General features: G+C 53.2%; 1 protein-coding gene across 1 annotated transcript in view; it reads left to right on the top strand.

Annotated features, from left to right (window-relative positions):
* The window catches only part of IGSF21 (immunoglobin superfamily member 21), a 276,307-nt gene that overhangs the window by 118,269 nt on the left and 133,083 nt on the right, over positions 1-24,955 (top strand). Inside the window, exon 2 of the mRNA XM_006145219.1 lies at positions 1,460-1,572. Coding sequence (XP_006145281.1) covers positions 1,460-1,572 — 113 coding nt within the window. The remainder of the gene's footprint in view (positions 1-1,459; positions 1,573-24,955) is intronic.

The following is a 24,955-nucleotide window of genomic DNA, read 5'->3' as shown; positions in this document are numbered from 1 at the left end:
CCTGCTGAGTGGTGTCTCTCTCCCCTGAAGTGCAGAGTGGTGCCTGAGTCATCTTGGCTTCCCCGATCCCGGTTCAGGGTGGTCCTCGCAGAGCAGGGAGGAGAGAGGAGCAGGGGATGGGGCTCATTGCCTTCCTAGGTTGCACAGACTCGGGCTTCCTGCGAACCTGCACTCTGGCTGCATTTTAGGCCACTTGGGCGTGGGCCTGTGCCCTACTCCCACACCCTGGAGCCTGGGTCCAGAGGCTGGGACTACACAGCCACCTCCTGACTCCACCTTCTAGATCGATCCTTCCCAGGTCGATTCTTGTTTTTCTTTCCTGGAGTGTTGTAACCATTAAGTTCTAGGCAGGGGTCAGGGCCTGGGCTCGATCCGCTCAGGTTGCCTGCACAATTGAAATCCCTGAACCCATCCTGGCTAGTTTTCTCATTAAGACGATCAGACTGGATTGATCCATTAGATCGATGGCCAGATGTCAGCGGGTGGGAAGTCAATCAACTGAGCCTGAGTGATCAGCCCAAGGAGGAGGTCCCCTGCTGAGCTAGAGTGGGTGCCCTCTGAGATGGGGCTGGGGCTGGAGCGGCAGCGGGGTGGGTTGGAGGAGTGGCTGGAGGCAGTAGTCTTTGGGTGTGGCTACCTGGTCCCATGCTCCCTTGGGGAGCTAGCAGGGATTCCCAGGGGAGCCTGGTAGAGCCACATGGGCAAGAAGCAACATGTGCTTGCAAAGCATTGAGCCTCCTTCCAGGTGCTCAGACCATCGCCACCTCCTCCCCCCACCACCGTCACCACCACCATGGCCAAGGGTTGGATGCGCCCCTCCCGTAGGCTGCAGAGTATGTGACGGGAGATCTGGGGGCCGTGGAAACGAACAGGCTCTCTTCCCCGGGCTCTCTTCGCATTTCACCAGGAGTAACCTGGTGATATCCTAGTGTGGCTTTCACGAGTCCCAGGTACATAGGAAGGTGACAGGGTTCAAGGGATGGTTAAGGGAGCCACGTTCAAACAGACTCGGAAACAACGCCCAGGTGAATGTGTTTCGGCTGGTTCTCTTCCTGCAGGCCTGCATGGGCTGATAATGCACATCGTGACTCTCCACAAGAGGGATGGTCCCGGAAGCCTTTCCCCTGGCTCTAGGGCAGAAACAGCACAGTGAGGCACTTCCTGGAGGCACCAGCAGGTCCTACATTCAGGGGAAAGCTCAACCCAAGAGGAAGTGTTTTTGGTTTGAAGGGATTCCTGGAGCCAGGGAGGGGCAGACAGGCAGACATCAACGAGAGGGCACTGAGCCCCTCGCAGGCGTGAGGTCACTGCGAGGAGACCATGGCACAAGCAGCACCCCGCAGCCTGCAGTCACAACCTCGCCTCGTCCATCGCCCCACCCCCACCCCCAGCAGGAGCCTGGCCCTCCTGCACAGCTCACATCCTCACTAGCCCTTCTCCTTTCTCTTTTCTTCCATAGGCTACCTGACTGTCAACATTGAGCCTCTCCCCCCTGTGGTGGCTGGGGACGCCGTGACCTTGAAGTGCAACTTCAAGACGGATGGTCGCATGCGTGAGATCGTGTGGTACCGGGTAAGTGTCCACCGTTGCTCCGCCCAGGCCCACAGCCAAGGTCGACGGTAGAAGCCTCCAGACACCTTCACGAGCTCGACGAGGTTCACAGCTCTGAGCTGTCTGGGATCCTCAGTCAGGTTCCCGTCATCTGCTCATGCCCTTTGGGAAGAACCCTTTACCCAGCTTTCCCGTCCACCCTCAGGATCTATTTCGCCCAGCCTTCTCTGTGTCCCAAATACACCCTCGCTCTCAGGGAGCCCTGTGCTCCTTGTAACCCAAGTCATGTTCCCTGTCTCAGTACCCATTAGTACCAAAGTGCTAGTTACTGAGGTCGCGGTGAGCCCTGGTCATGGTGTAACAGCTGAGGATTGGCTGATGGCAGATTTCATGCATGAGGGTTTGGGTAATGTATCTGGCAGGGGAGAGAAGGAAAACAGGAAACGTCCCGCCTTCTTTAAAGCCACACTACATAGATAGCCTGCAGTCTAATCCAGCCACACACAGGACTAGCCCTGGTGCCTGAGAAGGAAGCAGAGAGGGGCTGTGCCCCCCCAGGTGGGGGCAACAGGAAGAACGGCACTGAGTCTTGGGCACAGGTGGCCTTCTCTAGCAGTGAAGGAGACCTTCTGCTGTTGAGATGAGGCATCTTGTCTCCCTGTGCCCCAGAGGAGTTGGGGCTGGGCTCAGGAGAAGAGCCAGCTGGCATGGGTGTTCTTTAATGCCGTGCTCAGGTGTGCATGGAGCGAGGTGGCGCCATCTATCTTCCCTCCTTTTACCTATAACAGGGCTTGGCACCGTTTTTGGGCAAAGGCCAAACTGTGCCTGTCGTGATGCTCAGCTCTCTGTTGTGAGGCGGAGACAGCCGCAGACAGTGCCTAGGCGAGAGGGCACGGCCGTGTTCCGTAAAACCGTGTGCTCACTGAAACTGGAATTCTGAGCATTCTCATGTGTCACAGAAGTCTGCTTCTTTTTACTTCTTCCAACCATTTAAAAAGGTAAAAATTATTCCTAGCACATGGGTTATATGAAAAACAGTTTGGAGGCTGATTTGGTTCATGGGCTGTAGTTTGCAAACCCCTGAGCTAAAAGCGTGCTCCTCTAATCTGTGTAAACTGCATCGCCCTTTCTTCCAATGAAACCAGTGGGTAACCCAGTCAAGTGGAGCCGCTCTGGGTACAGAGTGGAGGGGAGGGCACAAGGGTGGGCAGTGGGTGGACGGGGGCGGTGGCCACAGCCTGGTGATTGCCAGCCTTCAGCTGGTTCCTCTGCCCGAGCTGCCGCCACATCCACCGTGACGTAAGAGAAGCCCCGGGGGCACATGTGCCGCTCCTGGCCCTGGCTCAGAACTGCTCCCCCATCCCTTCCCTGCACATGGTCCGGCCTGTCCTCGCTGCTCCCTCTTACACTCTTGGTCTCTAATCCATTGTCTGTGGGTTGGTGCTATTTTATTGGCCATGATCCACTGTCCTTTAAACCCAAGCCATGGTTTTCCATCTCAGCACGGGAACCCCCCTGGCTTAGAATCAACTCGCACGCCCTCCACCCCAGCTCTCCAGGTAGCCTAGGCCCCACAGTGCGTGTGTGTGTGGGAAGGGGGCATCCCTGTTCCATCCTAAATAGTTCACTGGGCCTCAAGAACAGCAAGGCATACGTTAAATAGTGCCATGAACTGAATCGCTAAGAGGCACGCTTACAGGACGCAGGACGGCGTGGTTGACACGGGCTGTGAGCATCTCATCAGCACCCGGCAGAGGGACTGGGTAAACGGCCTCTGGATCACTGCCGATTTGGGAGCCACATCTCTCCCCCCACCATGCCCTGGATGGGACCAGGGGAGGGGCAGAGAAGGGCAGGTGGAAACACGGAGACCCAGTGGAAACGGTTCATGAGGATGAGGTGGAAAGGAGCTTGGGGGCGTATAAAGGCCAGCGGGCACCTCATTGCCTGCCCACAGGCTTGGTGCAGCTGCCCTCACTCTGGTTGGAAACCCAGTTGTCACTGCAGTCACTGTGGTGACAGTGCCCGTGCAGAGTTAGGCTGCACTAATTAATTTATTTTATTTCATTTCACATCCTTTGACTGAAGGCCTCTGGAGCAGGGATATGCAGATGTATGCAAATCACATGCAAATTACCCACTGGAGCCAAATGCCTGGGCCCTTTTAATTCTGTAGTTGGACTGAGGTGGTGGCTCAGCTGACAGGGTTACTCTCCTCGGGACAGGGGGCCCACGTGCCCTGCCTACTATGGTGAGGATGGGGACAGAGGGCGGAGGAAATTCCAGGGAAGCAGCTCCATGCTGCCAGCTTTCTCTTTGCCTACTGCCACTTGGCCTTCCCTCACCAAAGGCCTCTTTCCCAAGGAGCCAGCTGAAGGGCGAGAGATAAGCACCTATCACTACGCGGCTCCGGAGCCAAAGTGCGGCAGGGCTTCCAGGACAATGGCAGAAGCAGCAGCGGGGCTCAGCCTCCTCCAGCCGGACCCTCTCCTGCTGCCCTGTCCCTGACCAGACAAGGCCCCGAGGCTTCTTCCCCACCTGCCCCTCCCGAGCCTGCCCGCGGCTGAGCGCTGTTTGTTTTCTGTGCGTGTGTTCGCTTCCCTTCCCAGCCTCCTGCCCCATCCTCCGTGAATGAACTCACAGATCCCGGCTTGGAAGGAAATGAATAGATCACACAGGCCCAGCCAGGGCTGTGTCTCCAATCTCTTTAGAAGGGAAAAGTGAGGCATTGTGATGGGGCCGCCTGCTCAGCCCCACGGGCACAGAACGGCCACAAACGTGTGGAGCCCAGTGACCTCCCCTCTCGTCCTAACCACACGATCTTAGCAGGAGTTTATCCTGAGCGTGCGGAATGCAGTGAATGGCGGATGGTTTGGGTAAATTGAGGGACCTGATGACGTTGCTTGAAACGAAAGAGACCACCTCCTTGGGGGCACAAGACCTCTGGGTAAACATTTGAGAAGGTCTTGACTGTCGACCCCTTGAGGGAGGGACAGGAGGTTAGGAGGGGGTAGCCAGGGACTGAGCTCAACTGTGGACACTGGATTTCAAAGATACCTTGCACCAAATATCCCTGCAGTCTAGCCAACTGGGGAGGAGCTCTGCCGATTTGTAGACGAAGATGCCAAAGCTGTAGGAGTAAACTCAAGGAAGTGCATCTGACCAGACCCCTAGGTCTGTGCCATCCTGTATGGTCGCAACTAGTCCCCTGTGGCTGTTAAAATTTAAATGAAATCAAATCAAATTAATTAAAAATCGATTTCCTCAGTCAAACTAGCTACACTGGAACTGGTGGCTACCTCGATGGACAGAGCAGGTGTAGCACATCCCATCCTCACAGAGTCCTCGTCAACAGCCTGCTCTCAGCACTGGGACCTCCTCTGGCCTCTGGAATCTACTATGCTCGTTTGACAAGGGAAGAGCTGTGAGTGCTCACTGAGCCAGCTGTCTAGGCAAATTCACTCGACTGTGAATTGCAGTAAAATGGATTGTATTGGTTTTCCAACCTGCCCTTGTTGGAGTGTGTGTGTGTGGTGAGGGGAGGTAGGAAAGAGAGGTGGTCACCATTCTCAAAAGACTTCTTTGGGGGACCAGCAGTTAGCGTAATGGCTATGTCGCTGGACTCCCATATAGGCGACTGTGGTTCAAATCCCGGACCTGGTGGCTTAAACTCATGCCAGGCGCATGTGCGTGTGTGCCCAAGATCCCGAGAGGAGAATGGAGGAGAAGGGATTGCAGCATGGCCATCCCCCCAGGGGGTGATTTCTTGCTTTCTGTCTCTATGTCTCTCTCTGTCTCTCTGGCAAGCGCATGCACCCTATAGCAAAAATCTCTCCCCCCCAAAAAAAAGACTTCTTTGGAAACATACGGAAGGTGTCTAGAATGTCATCAGGTATTAGCACTGTAGGTGTCTACCAAAGCCCTCTGCAACTTAGAGATGCTTTGCCATACCTTTATCATCCTCTCTCTGCGTCTGCTCCATTACCACACGGGTTCGTCTCCCAGAGCTGAGTTTCCCAGGTGCTATCTTCACAGCTCATGCATACAACTCTTTTTAGAAATATGTGATAGGTCTCCAAAAAGTTTATAGAAAATGCAAATTGTGAAAAAGCTATGCATGGATGTTAAAGATATGTTGCACCAAATTAAACTCATACTTGGATTTTGTTTTTCCATGAACTTTTTGAACTCTCCTCATGCAATGGCTAATAGAGTTGAGGTGCTGTTTCACTCTTGGCCAGTAGGAGGCTACAACCTAACACAAATCTATCCTAGTATTAACGTCAGGACTTGGTTCCAGAAAATAAATAACAATAATATTTTACTTAATCACTTTTCTCCATTTACACCCGTGACTGTGGGCTTATTTAGTCATGCTCGGAATACTAATCTAATAGCCTATCACTAATGGGCCTTTACTGTGTGCTGAGCACTAAATCGAGTGCCCTACGTTCATTGTCACGTTTCATGTTTATGTTGTCACCACGCAGTAGGTGTTGTTGTTCATTTTATTTCTCAGATGAAGAAACTGAGGCCGCTCAAAGACACTGTCCCAGCTCCTACTGCCTTCTCTGACCTCTCCAGAAAGTTTTAAACATGCCCTCCTCCATGATTCCTCTTCGTAGGTTCCTACATGTGCTTGGCTCGTCCTTTCAAAACACCTGACACCAGACTGCAATCGTTTCAAGGGTGAAACCTGTATCTTTTCCCCACTGGGTTCTCAGCATCTAGCACAGCGTGACCTCAGTAAATATGGGTTAAATTAGCAAATGGTAGGTAGAGACAGAGCTGTCAGTACAGATGCACATGCACATTTTGACAGACCATGCCACGTGGCCCACTTGTTTCAGGTGGACACGTGGACGGTTGGTAGTGTCTGTCTGTTTGGGGCACACACAGGAAGTGGGTCTTCATATACTCCAAGGACTTTGTAGAGAAAAAGGGAACATTTCTTATTAGGAAACTCTGTCCAAACTCATTTAGTTGGAGGTGACCTGCCCAGCAAGCAAAGCCAAAGGTCTGTTCATATCATAGAAATCCATTAAACAGCCACAGAGAATCATGGGAATTTAACCTTTCACAGCAGTTTTTTTTATCATCTCTTCTTTGTTTTTGTCTCCTTCCTTCACAATCTGCTCCCAAGAGCTGTTCTGGGCCCGGGTTACAAGGCCACAGAAGAGAGGGCCGTAGAGTGAGAATGAGAGAAGGGGAGATCTACAAGCAGCGATAACACCCTCGCTTGCAGCACCCTCTTATCTCACCTCTTTCACCTTGAGGGTAGACGGGTACCTGGGTGTTTGTTTTGTGGTGCAGATGCTGCCTGGCCAGGGTGAGTTTCCTTTTTGGGGCTCTGCTGGCTGCCTCCACAGTGAGGGTTTGTGGCTGCTCTGGACCATGAGGGAGGTATGGAGACTGGACGCTAGGGGGGATGAGGTAGAAAGAGAGAGACCTCGGGGGTCAGAATACCTGCAAGTTTTGGGTCTTCGACCTTGGGCAGTGACCTAAACTTTCAGCATTTTAGAAGCTTTATCTAAAATCGGGCAGGAAAACATATACTTTAAAACCTTAAATGAGATCGTGTCTGCAAACACGTAAGCCCAACGTCTGGCTCATTATGGTACCTGTTTAATAATGGTAGCCTTTGTCCCACCGCGTCGATCGTAACCTAAGGACTCCAGAGAGGGGAATTACGGAATAGAGTGGACGGTGTTTGGGGAGGATCAGGGTCAGATTCCTTGAATTCCATCCTCCCACCTCCATCCGCAAGAGGTGCTGGCAGAGATGATGACTCTAAGCGTGAACACTCTTTTGTGTGGCTATGCTGGTGAACTCACTGGATTGCATTTCTTAGAAATAGCAGCATACAGATAAGCCATTTCAAGGGATCTTAGCTCTTCCTAAAGCAGAGAGCTATTCAAGATGGCTTTACTGCATTGGCTTCCTCTCAGTGTGAGCCCTTGACAATGTTTTGTTGTTTGAAATAAAACAGAAAATGGTGATCATAAGGAGACTTTACAGCCCATCAGTAGCATAAGGACGAGACGGTAGGTATGCCCGTGATGACCAGGAGAGACCAGCACGCAAGTCCCGGGGAACTGGACTAGACCATGCCCCTGGCCCCTCCGGCTTGGAGCCCAGCCTGGCAGCCATTCAACCTGGCTATTCCTGACTACCCCCGGAACTTGAGCTCACGTCTCTTACAGCTCTGAGATCAAGAGCACGAGAAAGACATGAGCCAAGGCTGAACAGGCCTAAGCTGCCTCTTCCAGGTCTGGTCCTGCCCCGGCCTCTGATGGGGTGTGTCTCATGCCCAGACTTCTCATACCAGTCACAAGGGCAAGAAGAGAAAGTAAGCAGACAGAGCCCACCTACCAAAGGACAGCTGATACAAAATAAATGGAGTGACATGTTAAAAGGAAAGAGAACAAGTTTCCTAGTCTCGTTATCAAGGTCCTTTTATTCCACCCCAACAAAAGCCCCACTCTCAACCCTAGTAGTTAGGATTTACCCTTCCCAGGCTCGTATCAGGTGATTCCTCCTTCTGGGGTGGAGTGATGAGGGAACCCTAAGCGCCCCCTAGAGGTAGTTATGTGAATTGCCGTATTGCGAGCGCCAGTCCATGGTCTTGGATGGAAGTTTGGTCGTGAATGAGCAGGGGTCCTCTACTCTGACAGTTGGTTCGGATTTTCTGAGAAGCCTTTATAAATATAGTATCTGTCTGTTTGGGGCACACACAGGAAGTGGGTCTTCATATACTCCAAGGACTTTGTAGAGAAAAAGGGAACATTTCTTATTAGGAAACTCTGTGGTGCCTGAGACTCATTCTACAGTTACCGCATTCTCATGTCCAGGATCGGGACCTCAGGTCATTTGTGTTTTTAACCAGCTCCCTAGTTGACGGTGACGGCTTGACCTAGACAGGGACTGGCATATGGAGTTTGGGAGATTCTAAGCTGCTCCACTCACTCACTCAACGGTAGTTGAACACGTATTTGTGAAACGGGGGGGAGTTCTAGGCACAGGGAGGGGGCACGATATACGTAAAGAAACAAGACAAGATCCTGAGTTCATAGTGTTCACCTTGAGGGACGAGTCAGAAAGATAAAGTGGCCAGTCCACATTGCAGAGGTTAAGCGCCGTGCAGGGGAAGCCAGGTCCCAACCAAGGTTTAGACCCTCGTCCTTCTGCCTTGAAAACCATGCCAAGTGTGTGCATGCATACCAGGATGCTGAGAGGATGGAGAACTGGAGGAAGAATTGTGGCGGGACATTAGTGGGTGATCTCTCTCTCTCACATGCACACACGCACACACACACACATGTGTCCTCAGGGGTAATAAAGGCAAACAGGAGGCCAGAGGGTGGTACAACTGTAACACAGTGCTCCGTGAGGCTAGCCCACATGGGAAACCTCCAGGTTCATGTCCAGAGACCCTTCCTGAACATACCGCCCGTGCTCTGCGGCTAGCTGAGGCTGGGATGATCAGTCTGAGACCCTGTTTGAGGTGCTATCGCTCTATTTCTCTCTATAGCTCTGCTTTTCTCACTCATGGAAGAAAAAAATAAGTAGACTTTAAAAAGAAAAAGATAAACAAGAAAGATACTAGATAATGATAAGTGCATATGATTAAAGTAGACTGATGAGATAGAAAGGGATCACGTGATCAGAGAAAGATTAAAAAAAAAAACAAAACAAAACTTATTTGCTGTAGGGTGTGTGTACTTGCCAGAGAGGAAAGAAAGCGGGAAAGGGAAGTGAGAAAGCAGCCCCCAGGGAGGATGGTCACACTGCAGTCTTTTCTCCTCCATTCTCCTCTTGGGATTTTGGGCCTGCACGCACAGTGGGCATGTTTTTCAAGCCACAGGTTGAAGACTTGAACCATGAGGTGAACCATGAGGTCAGCCATGTGGGATCCAGTTACCTTAACCACCATACCACCAGCTGCCCCCAGGAAGATTCATTTAGGCTGAGCTCTCAAAGGTGACAAGGAACCCACCTTGCCAAGAGAGGAGGCAGACTATTCCAGACAGAGAGAGGAGCCAAAGCAAAAGCCCTGTGCTGGAAACAGCCTCGTGCATTCTGGAAACAGGAAAGAAGTGTGTGTGGCTGGGTGAGCGGGTGAGAAGAGTTAGGAGAGGTGAGTAGAGGCTGTTCATGCCAAGCCTCATGCTCCAAGGAACCGAGTCTGGAGTTATGGGAGGAACTGGAGGAGAACTGAGGACTTTAAGTAGGAAAGTGACAAGATCTGGTTTGCTTTATCATAAGGTCACTTCTGGGGCCAGCAGGTGGTGTGGTGGTTAAGGCCCTGGGTGAGGAGTAGGACGGTGGACGTGCAGATAATGGGAGGGGAAAAGTCCGCTTATGATTTGCAAATAAAAGGCTCACTAACACGAGAGAGATGGGGGAAGGGGAATCACGATGACTCCTGGCTTTGGGCTTGAGCAGCTGAAAGGGGGGAACGATTCTCTTTACTGAGACAGGGAAAGCAGGAGAGGAGGAAGGGGCCTGGGTGCCGCCTTTCCCTGTTGTCCGTGCGAAGCTGGAAGTGCCTCTAAGACATGGAGATGGGACCAGCAGTTAGCATAATGGCTATGTCGCTGGACTCCCACGTAGTCGACTGCGGTTCGCGTCTCGGACCTGGTGGCTTAAATTCACGCCGGGTGCTTGTGCATGCGTGCCCAAGGTCTCGAGAGGAGAATGGAGGAGAAGGGATTGAGGCATGGCCATGTCTCCTGGGGGTGGTTTCTCACTTTCTATCTCTCTGTCTCTCTGTCTTTCTTGCAAGCGCATGCGCTCAATAGCAAAAACCTCTCAAAAAACAAAAGACAAAAAAAGATGTGGAGATGGAGTTGTCGCAGTGGTGATTGAGGCCACACATCTGGAATTCTGGGGAGTGGTCAAGGCTGGAGAATGCCTTGGGGGTCATCAGTATGGACAGGCGCTAGAGCCAGAGGCTTAGGTGAGGTGACTGGGAGGAGAGAAGAGAAGACCCAACACTGGCCCCTGGGGCGTTCCACGTTGATGTAGAGGAGTAAGCAGCAGAGGTTGGGAAAGGGCAGGCAGCCGGATTTGAGGGGTCTTCTCAAAGCTCATGGGAAAGTGGAATCAAAGTCCAAGTGTCTTTTGATGCCCCCCCCAAAAAAAATTGAAATCGATGCATAGTTAATAATGCAAATTTTCCCCATAAACCTTTTGAAGACCTGCATGTGAAGAGAGGCAGAAGAGTGAGACGTCTGCAGTCCCAGAGGAGATGGGTTTTCACCAAGAGAATAGCTCCAGCGCTGCAGAGGGTGACTTGAGAACAGAGAAACTACCATGACTTTGGCGACAGGGAGCCCACTGGCGACAGGGCAGGTTCTTTGGAGCTGATGGAGCGAAAGCCTGGATGCCGTGGGCTGAGGGAAGCAATGAGCCCAGTGCTTGCGCGGCCTTGAGGTTCTGTTTTGACTGTGAAAGGGATTTGCCCTGAACTTCTGGGTGAGCCTTTCCATGGTTGCTTCTGTCGGGATGTCGGCAAAGGCATGACACCTGTCTATGCAAAAACGCATCATGACTTTTCCCACGACTCGACATTTGGCCCACCTCTGCTGTCGTGAACTACCAAGTACACTGTCCTTTCCAGATGTCCTCAGCCCTTCAGTCTGGAATGGTGGCATTCTCACTCTCCTCTTCGAGAATGTGAAGGTGGCAGCCCAGATTATTCAGGGATTCTAGAGGGATTAAACAACACATTTGGCCTTTGGAAGACAGATCCCTATTCTACCATGCAATTAATTTGGAGGTGTTTGAACGACCGTTGTTCCAACAAGCTTCCTACACACTGGACACAGGGCTGAGATTAAAGAAGAGCAAAGGGGATCCTCTTCCCCCGAGGGCCGAGCTTACAGTCCAGCCAGGCCTCATCAGGCCCTTAAGGTCCGTTCCCCCATCTGACCAATGGGCTGATTGCCCTTGTCCTAAGCATCTTGCAGGGATTGGTGCAAAACAAATGAGACGCCCTGCAGACCAGCCCGTTCCCCCGCCCAGGGCACAGAGGAAATAGGCTTCACTTACGTTGCTTCATCCCTTCTTTTCCGCCTGGCCAAGTCTTCCTCATTCTCGCCTCTGTGAAGCCTTCTGACCTTTTTTCAGCAAGACAGAATTCAGGAGCCTCCCGCGGTGCTCCTTCAGCGTTTCTTACATATTTCCATTAGAGGGAGATCACCTGGTCTTTTATTTACCTGACTTTGTGTCTCGCTGAGATTTATTTATCAACTTCTCTGGTATGTGCCATGGTGACTGGCAGGCCTAGGCCAGGGTCTTTATGGGGGTCTCTGGATCCCTGAGACTATGTGGATAGGCTTCTGGGGGTGCTTGATACCCCAGAAAGTGTGCCCAATATGTTACATGCACTTCTGTGGGGGAAGGAGGCTGGATGTCCCCAGAGGGCTCTGTGACAACACCATCCCGAAAGCGTAGGGGCTCCACGTGAGCACGCTGTTCTGTGTGAGCCACGCGGGGCATCGCAGTCTCTGCTCTTGGGCTGTCACAGTCCACACTCGTGTGGGTCTAGGAAACCGAAGGGGCTGCAAGGCTGTGTCAGGAAGTGGGGTCCGTGAGTTTGCAGGGAGGGGGTGGGGATGGGATGGAGGTTGGGAACTGCTGCAGCAACCTTCGGTGGGAGTGTCTCCGGGGAGGCAGGATCTGCCCAGGCGCCACAGCTCAGTGGGGCCTGGCTTTGTGCACCCATGCCCTTGGACGGGCGGAGGGGTACGAAGGGAAGAAAGGGCAAGCTTGCTTTGGCAGCACATCACCGCTGTGCCTGGCACGAAGGGAGGCATTTCTGACTGGGGAAATATGCCTTCTCTTGGGGATGAAGATCAGGTTCCTGATACTGTCCGTGAGACCACTTCCCTGCCCCACGCAGGGCTGATGAGAGCTCTTCGCTCCCCAGCTGCCCAGGGTGGGGAGTACCAGCAGTGGGGGTGGGCCCCTGGATGACGAGAGGCTCTATTGGACCGCACATGGACTCCACCAGTCACGGGCCCTCCCATTGGATGGTCATGAGAAACATGGTGGCAAAGGCCATGGCTGAGCTCCCTCTGGGAGTGGCTCTCTCCTGTGATGTGCGCAGAGAGCAGATCGAGGACTGGGGGGTATCCTGCTGCCACCTTGAGCAGAACACTCTCCCTCTGAGCTTCAGAACCTCCCACTAAAATACAAGGACAAGTGAGGTGGTCCCTGTGGAATGTGCTGCCTTGTTCTCACCTCGCAGCCAGCCTGACCTCCCTCCCCATCCTTTCTCCCAGAGACCGTGGGCTGGGAAACAATGAAGGAGCCCAGACCTGGGAAGGGCGCTCCCAGGGCGAGACGGACAGCCCTCCGTCAGAGGCTGGGGGCCGGCCTGCGCTGCCGCCGGGGCCCCTGAGCCAGCGGAAACTATATTAAGCTCTAAGTGTGATTTCCAGCAGACTCTGCCTGACTTACACCCGCTGGGTTTAAATGACAAGGGGGCTGACTTAACTTGTCGGAGAAGGATTAAAGGTGAACTTCCGCTCTAGCATGCCGAGGAAATAAAATAACACGACTGAAATGAGGGATGTTTCCCTGAGAACCAGCTCGGGCTCGCCCTCCCTCCTAAATCCTTCTTCATCCTCCTCTCCCCGCCGTTTCCTGGTTTGGCATGAGGGCCCGTGGGGCAGCCTTTCCCTTGCAGACAGACACCGTTATGTACCTTTGAAAACGCACACATCGAACCTGACCGTGACCGGGCTCCCTGGCTCACACTGCGTCCGTGCTCCCCATTACCTTCTAGACCAAGCTCAAGGTCATCAGCCCAGCATCCAAAGTCTTGCTCGGTGCGACGCGTGCTGACTGATTTCCCCAGCCATGCTCCCACTGCGTTCCCACATGGGCCCACTGCTTGAATCATATGGCCTCTTCGCAGCTCCAGAACGTGCCAGCTCGCTTCCCACCTCCGTGCCGATGCTTCTGCGGCTGCCTCCGCCTGGGATACCCCTCTCTTCCCCAGCCATGCTCCCACTGCGTTCCCACATGGGCCCACTGCTTGAATCATATGGCCTCTTCGCAGCTCCAGAACGTGCCAGCTCGCTTCCCACCTCCGTGCCGATGCTTCTGCGGCTGCCTCCGCCTGCGATACCCTTCTCTCCCTCCATCTGGCAGGCTCCAGCTTGCCTGCCAAGGCTCTGCTTCGGTGCCACCCTCCCCCAGAGACCTCGCCCCATCCTTTTCCTCCTTCCACCATCCCCATTCAATGGACATGACCCAGGCTGACTTAGACGCTCCCAACACTCAAAATATCAAGATGCTACCAGACAACTTAACAGGCTGGACCCCTGTGTTCATTTATGCTCTCGAAGCCCCTGAGCCAGTGGGATCTGAAGCGTTATTAAGCTCCAAAAGTGACCTCAGCTATTTCCCGAGCACTCACCATGCACCAAGCATGGTGAATGGGGCATGAAGTAAGAACTGTGCATTCTGGACCTTGTGATTAAGTGGAGAAAACAGGTATTATTTGAATGACAAATGCTTCTTCTTTTAAATTTTTAAATTTGCCATAGAGTACACGCACAGGCCAGAGAGAGAGAAAGAGAGAGGGAAAGTGGGAAGTCACCCCTTCCCCCCAGAGACGATGGCTACACTGTAGTCTCTTCTCCTCTGTTATCTTCTTGGGATTTTGGGCACGCATGTACATGTGCCTGGTGTAACTGCCAAGCCACTGGGTCCGGGACTTGAACTATGCAGCTGGCCTTGTGGGATCCAGTGCCTTAACCTCCACTCTACCTACTGGCCCCACAACTGGAGCTTCTTGGCAGCAGGTGGAATGTCTTAGGAACAGTGAGCTCCCCACCTCTGCAGGTGCCTACGCCAGTATGAGAGTGGCCACTGTCAGAAATGCACAGGGAAGGCTTTCTGTGAGCACAAAGGAGGTGACCTCCCGCCGCAGCTCTGGGGTCCTGTGCTGCCCAGAAGTGACATCAGGACCAGAAGCAGCGATGGAGCATCGGTAGCCTCAGCAGCATGGAGTATGGGACTCCTGGAGAAATCAGGTATCAGGAAGGGTCCAGATTCCCCAGGAGAGGGCTCGTCGCGTGTGTTATGGGACCAGACCCACATAGTTGTAAATGCCCAGTGAGGGCACCCTGTCCCTGGTGGATATTCCAGGAGGATGGGGTCGGCAGACTCCTGGGAGCTGAGAGGCGAGGAGTCCATGAAGGAAGGGCTCCAGTAGAGCTTGAAGACCACTCTGTACCCTGTGGCCTTAGGAAACACGTCTCTGTCCACGCCCTGCTCTAAGCCATTGCTATGCCTCCCGGCTGCTATTAGGGTAAGGGTTCACATCCTGAGCTGCCTTACGTGGGCCTGCGTCACCTGGCCCTCCTGCCTCCACCGGCTCATCTCTGCATGGGCTCCCAGGACTGGAGATGCAGAGGATAGTCAGACCCAGAGAGCCTTGAGAGAAGGAAGAGGAAAGTCCCGAGTCGGGAAAGCGGATTAGGTGAGGTCAAGCAGCTTGCTCAGAATTGTGCTGCTAGAGAGTGCTCTGGTCAGACCGAAGGCCGACTACCTGCCTCCAGAGCTCTCTTTCTGTATGGCTCCTTTGAAGGCCATAAATACCCAGCCTGAGGGCAGCTCTCCTTGAGCGGCAGCAACGTGAGGGCTGGGCCCTTGGAAAGGCTGAACTCCTCTGGCTTGTGGGGCTGTGGTGGGTAAGACAAAACCAACACCCAGCACTCCCTCTGGATCATCATTACTGCCACCAGCAGACCGCTGGCCGGGTGCCGTGCAGGGTACATTATGAAAATCACCTCGCAAAGTACTCACGGAGACCACCTGGTGCTGCTACGACTGTCCATTTCAGAGCTGAGGACACTGAGGTCCAGAGAGACCAACTCACCAGTCCCGTTCTCAGGTCCAGGTGGAGCCGGAGTTCTGTGTTGGCCTGACTGCCCCTGACAACAGCCGCTTTCTTGGCATGCGGCTGGTCCACAGGACCAAAGGGCCCATCCTGATCCCCTTTGGGAAGCCCAGCTGCCTCCTCCCTGTGGAAGAGGTGGAGAGGGCTGGAGAGGGGGGGAGCAGTCTGGATTGGCTGCTTCGGGGTGCTTCCAGCTGTCCTCATCATCACACTGTCAGAACCACCTGTCTGCAGAGGGGCCGCATTGTGGATCCACATGGAGGCTGTCAACGTCAAGCAAAGACCCAAGGGAAAACATAGCTCTCACCCCACAGAGATGACACTGGCAGCATGGTTCACCTACCCTGAGACAAACACACAGAGCAGATAGACAGGAGAGACGGCCCCTCCCAGCCCCACCGCGCTCCTTCCAGACCGTCTCTCCTCAGGGGAGTGCGCAAACCCACTGCTCAGCTATACTGTCCGAAGCTGGGTCTTCATCCAATCGCAGCACACAGACCTGGGAAACCCCAAGAGAGGAGACAGGTGACCTGGATTAGTCTGACTTGGAAACTATTCTTCCAAGAAGAAATGAAGCTGTATTACTATTATTATTATTTTGCAAAGCAGTAGAATAACTCAAATGAGTCTAAACAAGTATTGTCAAGTAGTGGTTCTTGGGGGACCTGTTTTACTGGCTATAATAATCATTTTAATTGGCACATTAATTATATGTGAGCAGGTGCTTCCAAAATAATTGAGGGTGTTGGAAAGCTGTTTATTTCGTTAAGTGGTTTAAACATTTCCCTTTAACCCTGCTTACTGTACGAATATCAAATCACGCAAGGCCAGTTCTTTGGAGACAGAAACAGGAAGCCTGCCTGGATCTGTGGGCTCGGAATCAGGGAGGCCTCCAGTCCCTTCGGTCATCAGTTTATCCCTCCCGCTGTGAAGTTTCCACCTATGGAGAACCTGTGCAGGGCCCGGGGCACAACACGGGGATGCATTCCCTGGTTCTCACTGTGCTGGCAGAGACAGGGTGTCACGGTGGCCCAGAGGAGGAGTCCCCACCCTAGTCTGGAGCAATTCACGAGTGAGGAGCGGGCAGTGAGCCTGGCAAGCAGAGGGAAGAGCAGGTGCGAAGGCCCAAAGGGTGGCCTGCGTAAATCCCTCCAGGCACTCAGTGGAGAGGCTGGACGAGGCGCCGAGGGCAGTGAGGGACAGAGCAATGTGTGTGGAATCTGGTTTGCCGCGCAGTGGGGCCTGGGCTCTACTACCGGGGCCAGCGCACCATCATCCAGGTTGGGAAAACATGCTTCTCCAGAGGTGTCTGATGAGCTTCTCAAGCCTGATAGGATCAAAGCAAAACTATTTCTCCCCTAGACCACTTCCAGCCTGTTCTTCCCACCTCAGTAAGTGGCATCACCACCCACCGGAAGTCTCGGGGTCTTCCCTCCCTCCGGCCCTCTCTCACCCTGCCCCCATCTTACCTCTCTTCCACGTGCTCAATTCTAAAACTCTGGCCCTGAATCCTCTTGCTTTTTGCCATCACCCGGGCCACCACTACAGCTGAAGCTTCCGTCACCTCTTATAATGAGCAGCCTCCTCACTGCACTTCCTGCTTCCTCTCTTACCCGCCTTGCCCCAAACCCAGTGTCCATGCAGCAGCCAGACAGACCTTTTAAAATCAGGACTAGGCCGGGTCATTCCTTGGCTTCGCTTGATATTTTAGGATAAAACTCCTGGTGCCACCCCATCTGCCCTGCTCTTCCCTGGCCTCCTCCTCCTCCAAGACCTTTCAGCCCTGCCTCGTTTGGGTTCCATAAACATCCTGCAGGCCTAGGTCCCTGATGCACAGCCTCCTATCTTCAGCACTGTTGGGATTTGAACTGGCAGTGAAGAGGCTGCTTAGCAAACAGAACTGAGGAGGCGGAAAGGTCTGAGATCAACTCCTGCCTCCCTCTCCCTCTGTCACCTCTCCCAACATCCCTCTGTGTCTATACAATGGGACAGTGACGACAGCACAACAGGACAGTGAGAGCAGCCTGGCAACCCAGTCCGGATTATGCTGTTGTCTGAGGGCGATCGTTAAGGGCATCCCTCTTTTAGTCCTAGTCTGTAGGGTTAGTGGCATCATCACTTCACATCTGTCAATTCTTTCTTTTTTGGGAGAGGTTTTTGCTATAGGGCATGTGTGCTTGCCAGAAAGACAGAGAGAGACAGAGAGACAGAAAGCAAGAAATCACCCCCCCAGAGGGGATGGTCATGCCGCAATCCCTTCTCCTCCATTCTCCTCTCAGGATCTTGGGCACACATGCACACGTGCCCGGCGTGAATTTAAGCCACCGGGTCCGGGACTCAAACTGCGGTTGGCTACATGGGGGTTCTGCGACATAGCCATTACGCTAACTGCTGGTCCCTTTTTTTCTTTCTTTCTTTCTTTCTTTTTTTTTTTTTTTGAGAGAGAGAGAGATTTTTGCTACGGGGCATGTGCCCTCTCTGGGGAGACAGAGAGAGATAGAGAGGCAGAAAGAGAGAAATCACCCCCAAGAGGGGACAGCCACACTGCAATCCCTTCTCCATTCTCCTCTCAGGATTTTGGGCACGCTTGTACATGCGACCAGTGTTGAGTTTCGAGCCACTGGGTCCAGGACTCGAACTGTGGTTAACTACGTGGGAATCCAGCGCCTTAACCACTATACCTCCTGCTGGCCCCACATACGTCAATTCTTGTGACAGGCTCTGGTTCTTTGTGTACACGAGCCAGAGGACAGATTTAGGGACAGATTCAAGGACAGTGCTCCATGCCCTTCAAGGACAGTGCTCCATGCCCGTCCACCATCAGTGGCTTCTAATGTCAGTATTCTGAGCAGCGGGAGGGAAGAGGGAAGGAACCCTGGCCTCCTGGAGTAGGAGGAACCGACTCTGGACACGCCCCTCTTTCTTTACAGCAGGACCCTGAGCCTTGATCCTGCCGGGCTATGAGGCGGGGGTGGGGCAGCAGCAGAATGGCTGGTTTAAGGTGCTGTGGGGCAGACCTCCCCTTTGACACCGAGCACGTGTGGGAGGGAGGCAGCCCAGTCCCTGCCAGCTGGGCTGAGTGGAGCCGTGGAGCCTTCGAAGAAACCCAGCTGCACCACTAAGCTCTGCTGGCCTTCCTGAAGCGCGCTGCAATACCTTCTGAAGCATCCCCCCATGACAGGTAGCGAGAGCCCACCTTGTCCCAGGCGGGACACTGCATGCTGCCAGCAGGCCTCTGTCCGGGTGGAATAAAAGATGCTAACATGTCCAGATGTCGTGTTATGGCACCTCTCGGCTCCAACATATGTATTCATGTTTTTTTTAAGTTACATATTATTTTAAAATGATAATATTTCTACTCCCTTTCAACACCTGACAGGCAGTATCCCCTAGTGTCTACGAGCACATATTCTAGAACTAGATCACTTGGATTCAAATTGCAGCTTTGCTATGTAGAAGCTGTGGGACTTTGGACCTATTACTTAACCTCTCTGCGCTTATTTCTTTATTTCACGTAATGACCTTAGATCAATACCTAGCACTATATATATATTACGTGTGTGTGTGTGTGTGTGTGTGTGTGTGGTGGTGGTGGTGGTGTTACACTTAGTGAATTTATTATACATTCTTGCCTTATTCCACCGACTAAAGCCTCCAGATTCTTATACAATCTGTCCCTGTCTTGTTCTGGGTTTTCATAGGGATGTATTTATTATTGTAGCATTACATATGATATTTGCTGCTGGTTTCTGATAAATACTCTTTTTTTGTCATAAATAGGAAAGTTATTTCTACTCTAATTTCACCTACAATTTTCATAAAGAAAAATTAATTAAATGCTTCTTAAGCTATTGAAGTAATCATATGGTTTTTCTCCTTTAATTTACTAGAGTAATGAATTATGTTGATAGTTTTCCTAATATTGAGCCTCCTTTGGGTTTTTATAATTTCTTTAAACAAATATCTTGTGTCCCAAATTAAAAGAACTCTCAAATATTTATTTCTTATTCTTACAAATGGAATCTTTTCCATTGAATTTCCTGTGGATCTCTGAGCTGTAAGAACGCGATGCCATTGATTTTGTTATAGCTCTATCTTGCTTCCTGCAAATTAGACAAATTCATTTTGCCTGGTTCATAAGTGTACGGTGGCTTCCCTTGACTGGTCTAGGCGTCTAGTCTGCTCAGCTGACATTTGTGTGTCTTTCTTTCCTATATTTTTCAGATACACTGCATGTGTCAGTGGACAAGTGTGTGTTGAGGGCCTACTGTGTGCCAGGCACTGAGCTAGACCCTGCGGCCTCCATTACCCTGTGACTGCATGGCAGGGGGAGGTGGTTGGAGTACCCTCCTCAGCTGGTGGGCCGAGAGCAGGGCCCTGCCAGGGAAGGAATCCCACGAGGTCTAAAAGTCGCTTCAGGAGTCCGGCATTCACCTCAGATCAGGCCACCTCCTGAGGGACGACCCTCCCCGTTAAGGTGCAGGAGTAATTATCCCTGACCTAGGGGGAATCCCAAGCTCAGCAACTCAACAGTCCTTCCTAACAGTGAAAGTGAAGACAGATGCCCTTACCATGCAACTGGCCTTGAACTATGCTCCTCTCTGTCCCTCCTTCTGCCCTGGAATCTGGGACTTCCTGGTACAAGACAAGAGCAAATGTCTCTGCTCAAGTTTCAGTCCACCCTGCAGCACCCCAGCTCTGGGGGTCGTGAGACAGAGTTGCAGCATGGCGTCATGCCCTGGTGACTCTCTCCTGCTTCCTGGGTGCACGTCCCTAAGAGGCCAAAGGACTTCCAGTGTCCAGCAGGCCCTGCTCCCCACACGGCAAGAGGCCTGCCGCTGCCTCAAGCCCCACACCTTCCTGCCTGTCAGTCTGCCCTAGGTTTCTGAGCTAATTACTCCACTCATCACTACACCAGGCGCCCTCTTCCTCCTTCCCAGCATCCGACCCCCTCTGAGCAGGAACCCTGCCATCTCGCACCCAACACCAGTCAGCTTAATTCTCTTTGTGGAGCTCAGGACTGCAACCTCAGGGCTCGCTCTCTGCACTCACCCTCCGCGGTCTCGCCCCCTTGGGCTTCCTCTGGCCTCCTACAAAGATGGCAGCTAGCTGGGTCTTGCTGTGGAGTCCCTGAAGTCATGCACCGCGAGCCTGACTGAGAAGGGAGCAGCTCAACGTGTTCTAATCACCAGTCCCCACGCGTGGGACACCTTTTATTAGCTCACACCAAACTGCATGCCCTGTGGCACCACCGAACTGCCCTGCCATGAAGTCACAGGCTCGGGGTCCTCCTGGGACCCCACACAGCCCTTGCTTGACATGCTGCCCCAGGCTCTTGGCATGTTTGGGAAATGTATCACATCTGAGTTTGGAAACTGCTTCCGACTGGGGAGGAGAGAACGAACGTTTCTTAATTGTTCACACGGTGCAAGCATTAACCTACGAGCAGTGCATTTGTTACAACGGCAGGAGTGACAAGAAGCTCTGTCCTATAGATAGCAACACCGAGCCCCAAGCTCAGGGCTGAAACTCCGACCCCAGCGCTCTGACCGCAGAACCCCACACCAGCTGTCAGTGGCTGGGAATCTTCCGCTCTGATGAGCCCAGGGTGGGGCCGGCTCTCTCGGGCTTTTGGAGCAAGCCCAGGGCCTGGCCTGTGCTGGGGTGGAAGTGGCAGGCCTGCCCCCTTCCTCCTCTGGGCCTCTGAAACCCCCCTGGGACCTACTGCACGGCCCCACCCTCTGCCTGTCATTGTCATCTGGCTGGTGGCAGGGAGCAGGGGCCTTGCTCTATGACAGCGAGCTTCCAGAGCACATGACAGAGTGGGTGTCAGGAGATGGAGGCAGCAGCGGGCTTCCCTCAGCTTCTCAAGTGCTCCGTCCAGGAGCCGTCGGCCTGCAGAAGCCTGTCAGGGTTGTGGCAGGTCACTGGCCTCTCGAAGCCTCCACCCGTTATCTGGAAGATGAGGGCATGTGGGGTATGGTGGGGATAAAACCAGATCATTCCGGCCAGGGTTTACTGTAGAGTCTGGCGAGTAATACCACGCAAGAACAGCGGGAGGTGGTCACTGAGCACTGACCGTCGGCCAGGCTGCCTACGCGCTTCACAGCTAGTGGCTTATTCGGTCCTCGCAGTGAGCCTACGGGCCGGGAGCACCACGTCTCCGCTTTGCAGATGAGGGGACGGGGTGTGCAAAGGTGATCACTCTCTCCGGGCTCCACAACTGGGAAGCTGACGACGTGGGGTTTAAACCTTGGCATTTGGCTTCAGCATCCACACTCCGATTTTGTTTGTTTTCCTAAGTGTCAGCCCCTGTCCCCAAGCTCCCCTCCCCTCTACACACCATCTGCCCAGCCAGACAGAGCCATTGTTAAAAGGAGTAAGCACTCACACGAGAAAGCCTAGGAATAGTAGTGTCTACACTGGCAAGGAGGGTTTTTCTCAGCACTGGAGGAACATGCCCGCCTGACACCACCAAGGGAGAGGTGACCAGCTTGTTGGGATCGTAGCTGTCCCCCAGTGGAGCCTGGGCTTCTCCCTCACATCTGCTCCTGAGCGCTCGTGCATGGGTCTGTGCACACAGTGGGAACCCGGCCAAGACCACTAACTCACTTTGAAGGGAGACACCGTGAGGCATTTTGAGCTGCCAGAATTAACTCCTTTGTATGTCTCAGGACTTCACACAGTACGAGGGGGCTTTGGGCCGACTGTCGGGGCCGATCTCTGTGGTGCTGGTAAAGTTCCGGCGTGCTGGGTAGATTGCCTCTGCAGAAAGGTGATGCCGGGATTTTCCATTAGAACGGGGCAGCTCGCTGTGGGCCAGTGGGTGGGGGCAGGGAGAAAGCTGCTGGAGCAGGCAGCCGGCCCCCTTCCTGGGACCTTGGGAATACATCCAATATGCTCTCTGTGCCCCTGCCGTGGTGCTCAGGAGGCAGGTAGGGTAAGACAAGGTCCCCGATTTCATATGTTCTCCAGTGCGAGGTGCTCCGAGTAAAAACCACTCACTTATTCCAACACCCACAGGTTACCCGTTTATTTAACGCTATTTCGTGTGCTGGGAGCTGAGCACAGACATGGTGTTGAACAAGACAGTCAGGCTCTCTCTGTTCTCGGTGGGCTCCCTCCTGCCGGGAGATGTAACAGGAAGGGACTAGACTTGCTTGTCAAGTGCTAGAGGAGATACCCAACATGAACCCCCTGACCCAGGTCAAATGGTCCAGGTTGACTTCCTGGAGGAAGGCAAGTGTAAGCTAAGGTTGAAGAGCAAGGAGAATGTGGCTGGGAGCCTCTGCAGGCTGCCTGAGAAGAGAGACCGTGTGGCACCCCCCAAATTAAAATGGACGTCTAGTGGGAGGCTGAACAGAGAAGATGAAGTGGAAGCCACTGAAGAGGCGAGGAGGGCTCAGACCAGGTGCTCATCTTAATGAGATGCTCAAACTTAACCCTGTGGGCAAAGGAGGCCTTTTTTTTTTTTTTTTTTTGAGAGGTTTTTGCTATAGGGCGCATGCGCTCAGCAGACAGACAGAGAGAGACAGAGAGATAGAAAGCAAGAAATCGCCCCCCAGAGGGGATGGCCACGCTGCAATCCCTTCTCCTCCCTTCTCCTCTCGGGATCTTGGGCACGCACACACATGCGCCTGGCGTGAGTTTAAGCCACTGGGTCTGGGACTCGAACCACGGTCAACTACGTGGGAGTCCAGCGACATAGCCATTACGCTAACTGCTGGTCCCCAAGGGGGCCTCTTTTTATTTAAAAAAAATTGTTTATTTTATTTTATTTATTCATTCATTTTATTTTAATTTGACCAGAGAGAAACACAGAGTGAGAGAAAGAGGGAAAGTGAGAAAGCAACCCACCAGGTCCGGGACTTGAACTGTGTTGGTCATGTGGGAGTGTCCAGTGCCTTAACCACCATGCCACCTGCTGGCCCCTGAGGGGGCCTCTTTTAAGCAGAGAGTAGCACAGTCTCATTTGCTCGCTGGTTGCTGGGAGGGCTGTGAGCCAGGATTCGGGGATGGCTGGGGAAAGCCAGAGCGGGCAGGGGGCCCTACTTGCAGCAATCCAGGTGAGCACTGGTCAGCCTCATTAGGAGCCTGGCAGTGGGGCAGACGGGGGCAAGGGGTGAGCGGCGAGGTACCTGCGAGGCCACAGAAGAGAGAACCGGCTACTGAATGGAGGCGCCAGCGGCAGCTTCATGAAGGCGCCCTTTCTCTAGATGGAGAAGGTGAGGGAGGTGGAAGGGTGGGCCAGCCAGGGGCAGTGCAGGTGCAAAGTCAGTGTGGGTAACTGGGCAGCCTTTCTGGGCTCGGAGAGCTGGCCTGCACCACCAGATCACCGCTCAGAAACCCAAGCAGCTTCTGCTTTGGCCATGTCTCTCCGGAGCAGGCCGAAGGATGGCGAAGAGTTACATGACAAGAGAACGAACACCTGCCCTCATCCCCGAGGCCAGGTTTGTCACCGCTTCCCCACTAGCCACAGAGAAGGGAGGCCCACCAGTGCAGGAGCTGGCGAGGTCAGCGCCTGTGCCCCAGGCCCTGGCTCCTGCCCTCCCCTGTGTGCGTCCTCAGCCTCACTTCCTGTTGCCAGGGTGGCACTGGCAGTTTTGGGCTCCTCTGCTGGTTCTTCTCATGACTGAGGTCTGCTCTCTTTCTTTCCCTCCTGGAGGAGGCGGACGATGCCCTGTCTCTGTCTCTCTGCTTCTCTATCTCTCTGTCTCACTCCCTCCCTCTCTTGCTCTCTGTCCTAGTTCAGTTCGTACGCGTTAGACTTTTCAGAGGCCCTGGCGAATTGGTTCGTGTCCTGTCCCGTGGCGCTCCTGTCAGAGTTGCAGGGTAAATGTCCCCATGATTCTCTCTGCCTTTAGCATCAGTCTGAGGGTTCCTTCTTCTCGGGGGCCAGGGTTCTGCCTTTAGCATCAGTCTGAGGGTTCCTTCAGGAAAAAAAGAGCCATGTCTCCTCTCAGACTGGGAACCCCTGAAGGCAAGGGCAGAATTAGGAGAAATTACAATAGGGAGAGTTTCCTGTGCTGTCCCTTAGACCATGTGTAATGAACGCACCTCAAATGAGACAAGAGTTATTCAGTAGAAAGAGGGCGGCCGTGAGGTTGGACAGACCCAGGTGAAATCTGAGCTCTGCCAGGTGCAGGGTTTTGTTTTGTTTTGTTTTGTTTTAGAGGTTTTTCACTATAGGGCACATGCACTCGCCAGACAGACAGAGACAGACAGAGAGACGGAAAGTGAGAAATCACCCCCCCCCCAGGGCGAGGGCCACACCGCAATCCCTTCTCCTCCATTCTCCTCTTGAGATCTTGGGCACGCACGCACACGCGCCCGGCGTGAGTTTTAAGCCACCGGGTCTGGGATGTGAACCGCGGTCGACCACATGGGAGTCCAGCGACATAGCCATTACACTAACTACTGGTCCCCCATTTGGAGGTTTTAACCTTTCCAGCCTCAGTTTTCTCTTGTGCTAAAAGGGGACTGCAA

This window comes from Tupaia chinensis, unplaced genomic scaffold (genome assembly GCF_000334495.1).
Source record: "Tupaia chinensis unplaced genomic scaffold, TupChi_1.0 Scaffold000146_1, whole genome shotgun sequence".
Classification (NCBI taxonomy): domain Eukaryota; kingdom Metazoa; phylum Chordata; class Mammalia; order Scandentia; family Tupaiidae; genus Tupaia; species Tupaia belangeri.
Note: the sequence above shows the minus strand (reverse complement) of the source record. Positions and strands in the feature narration are given on the sequence as shown.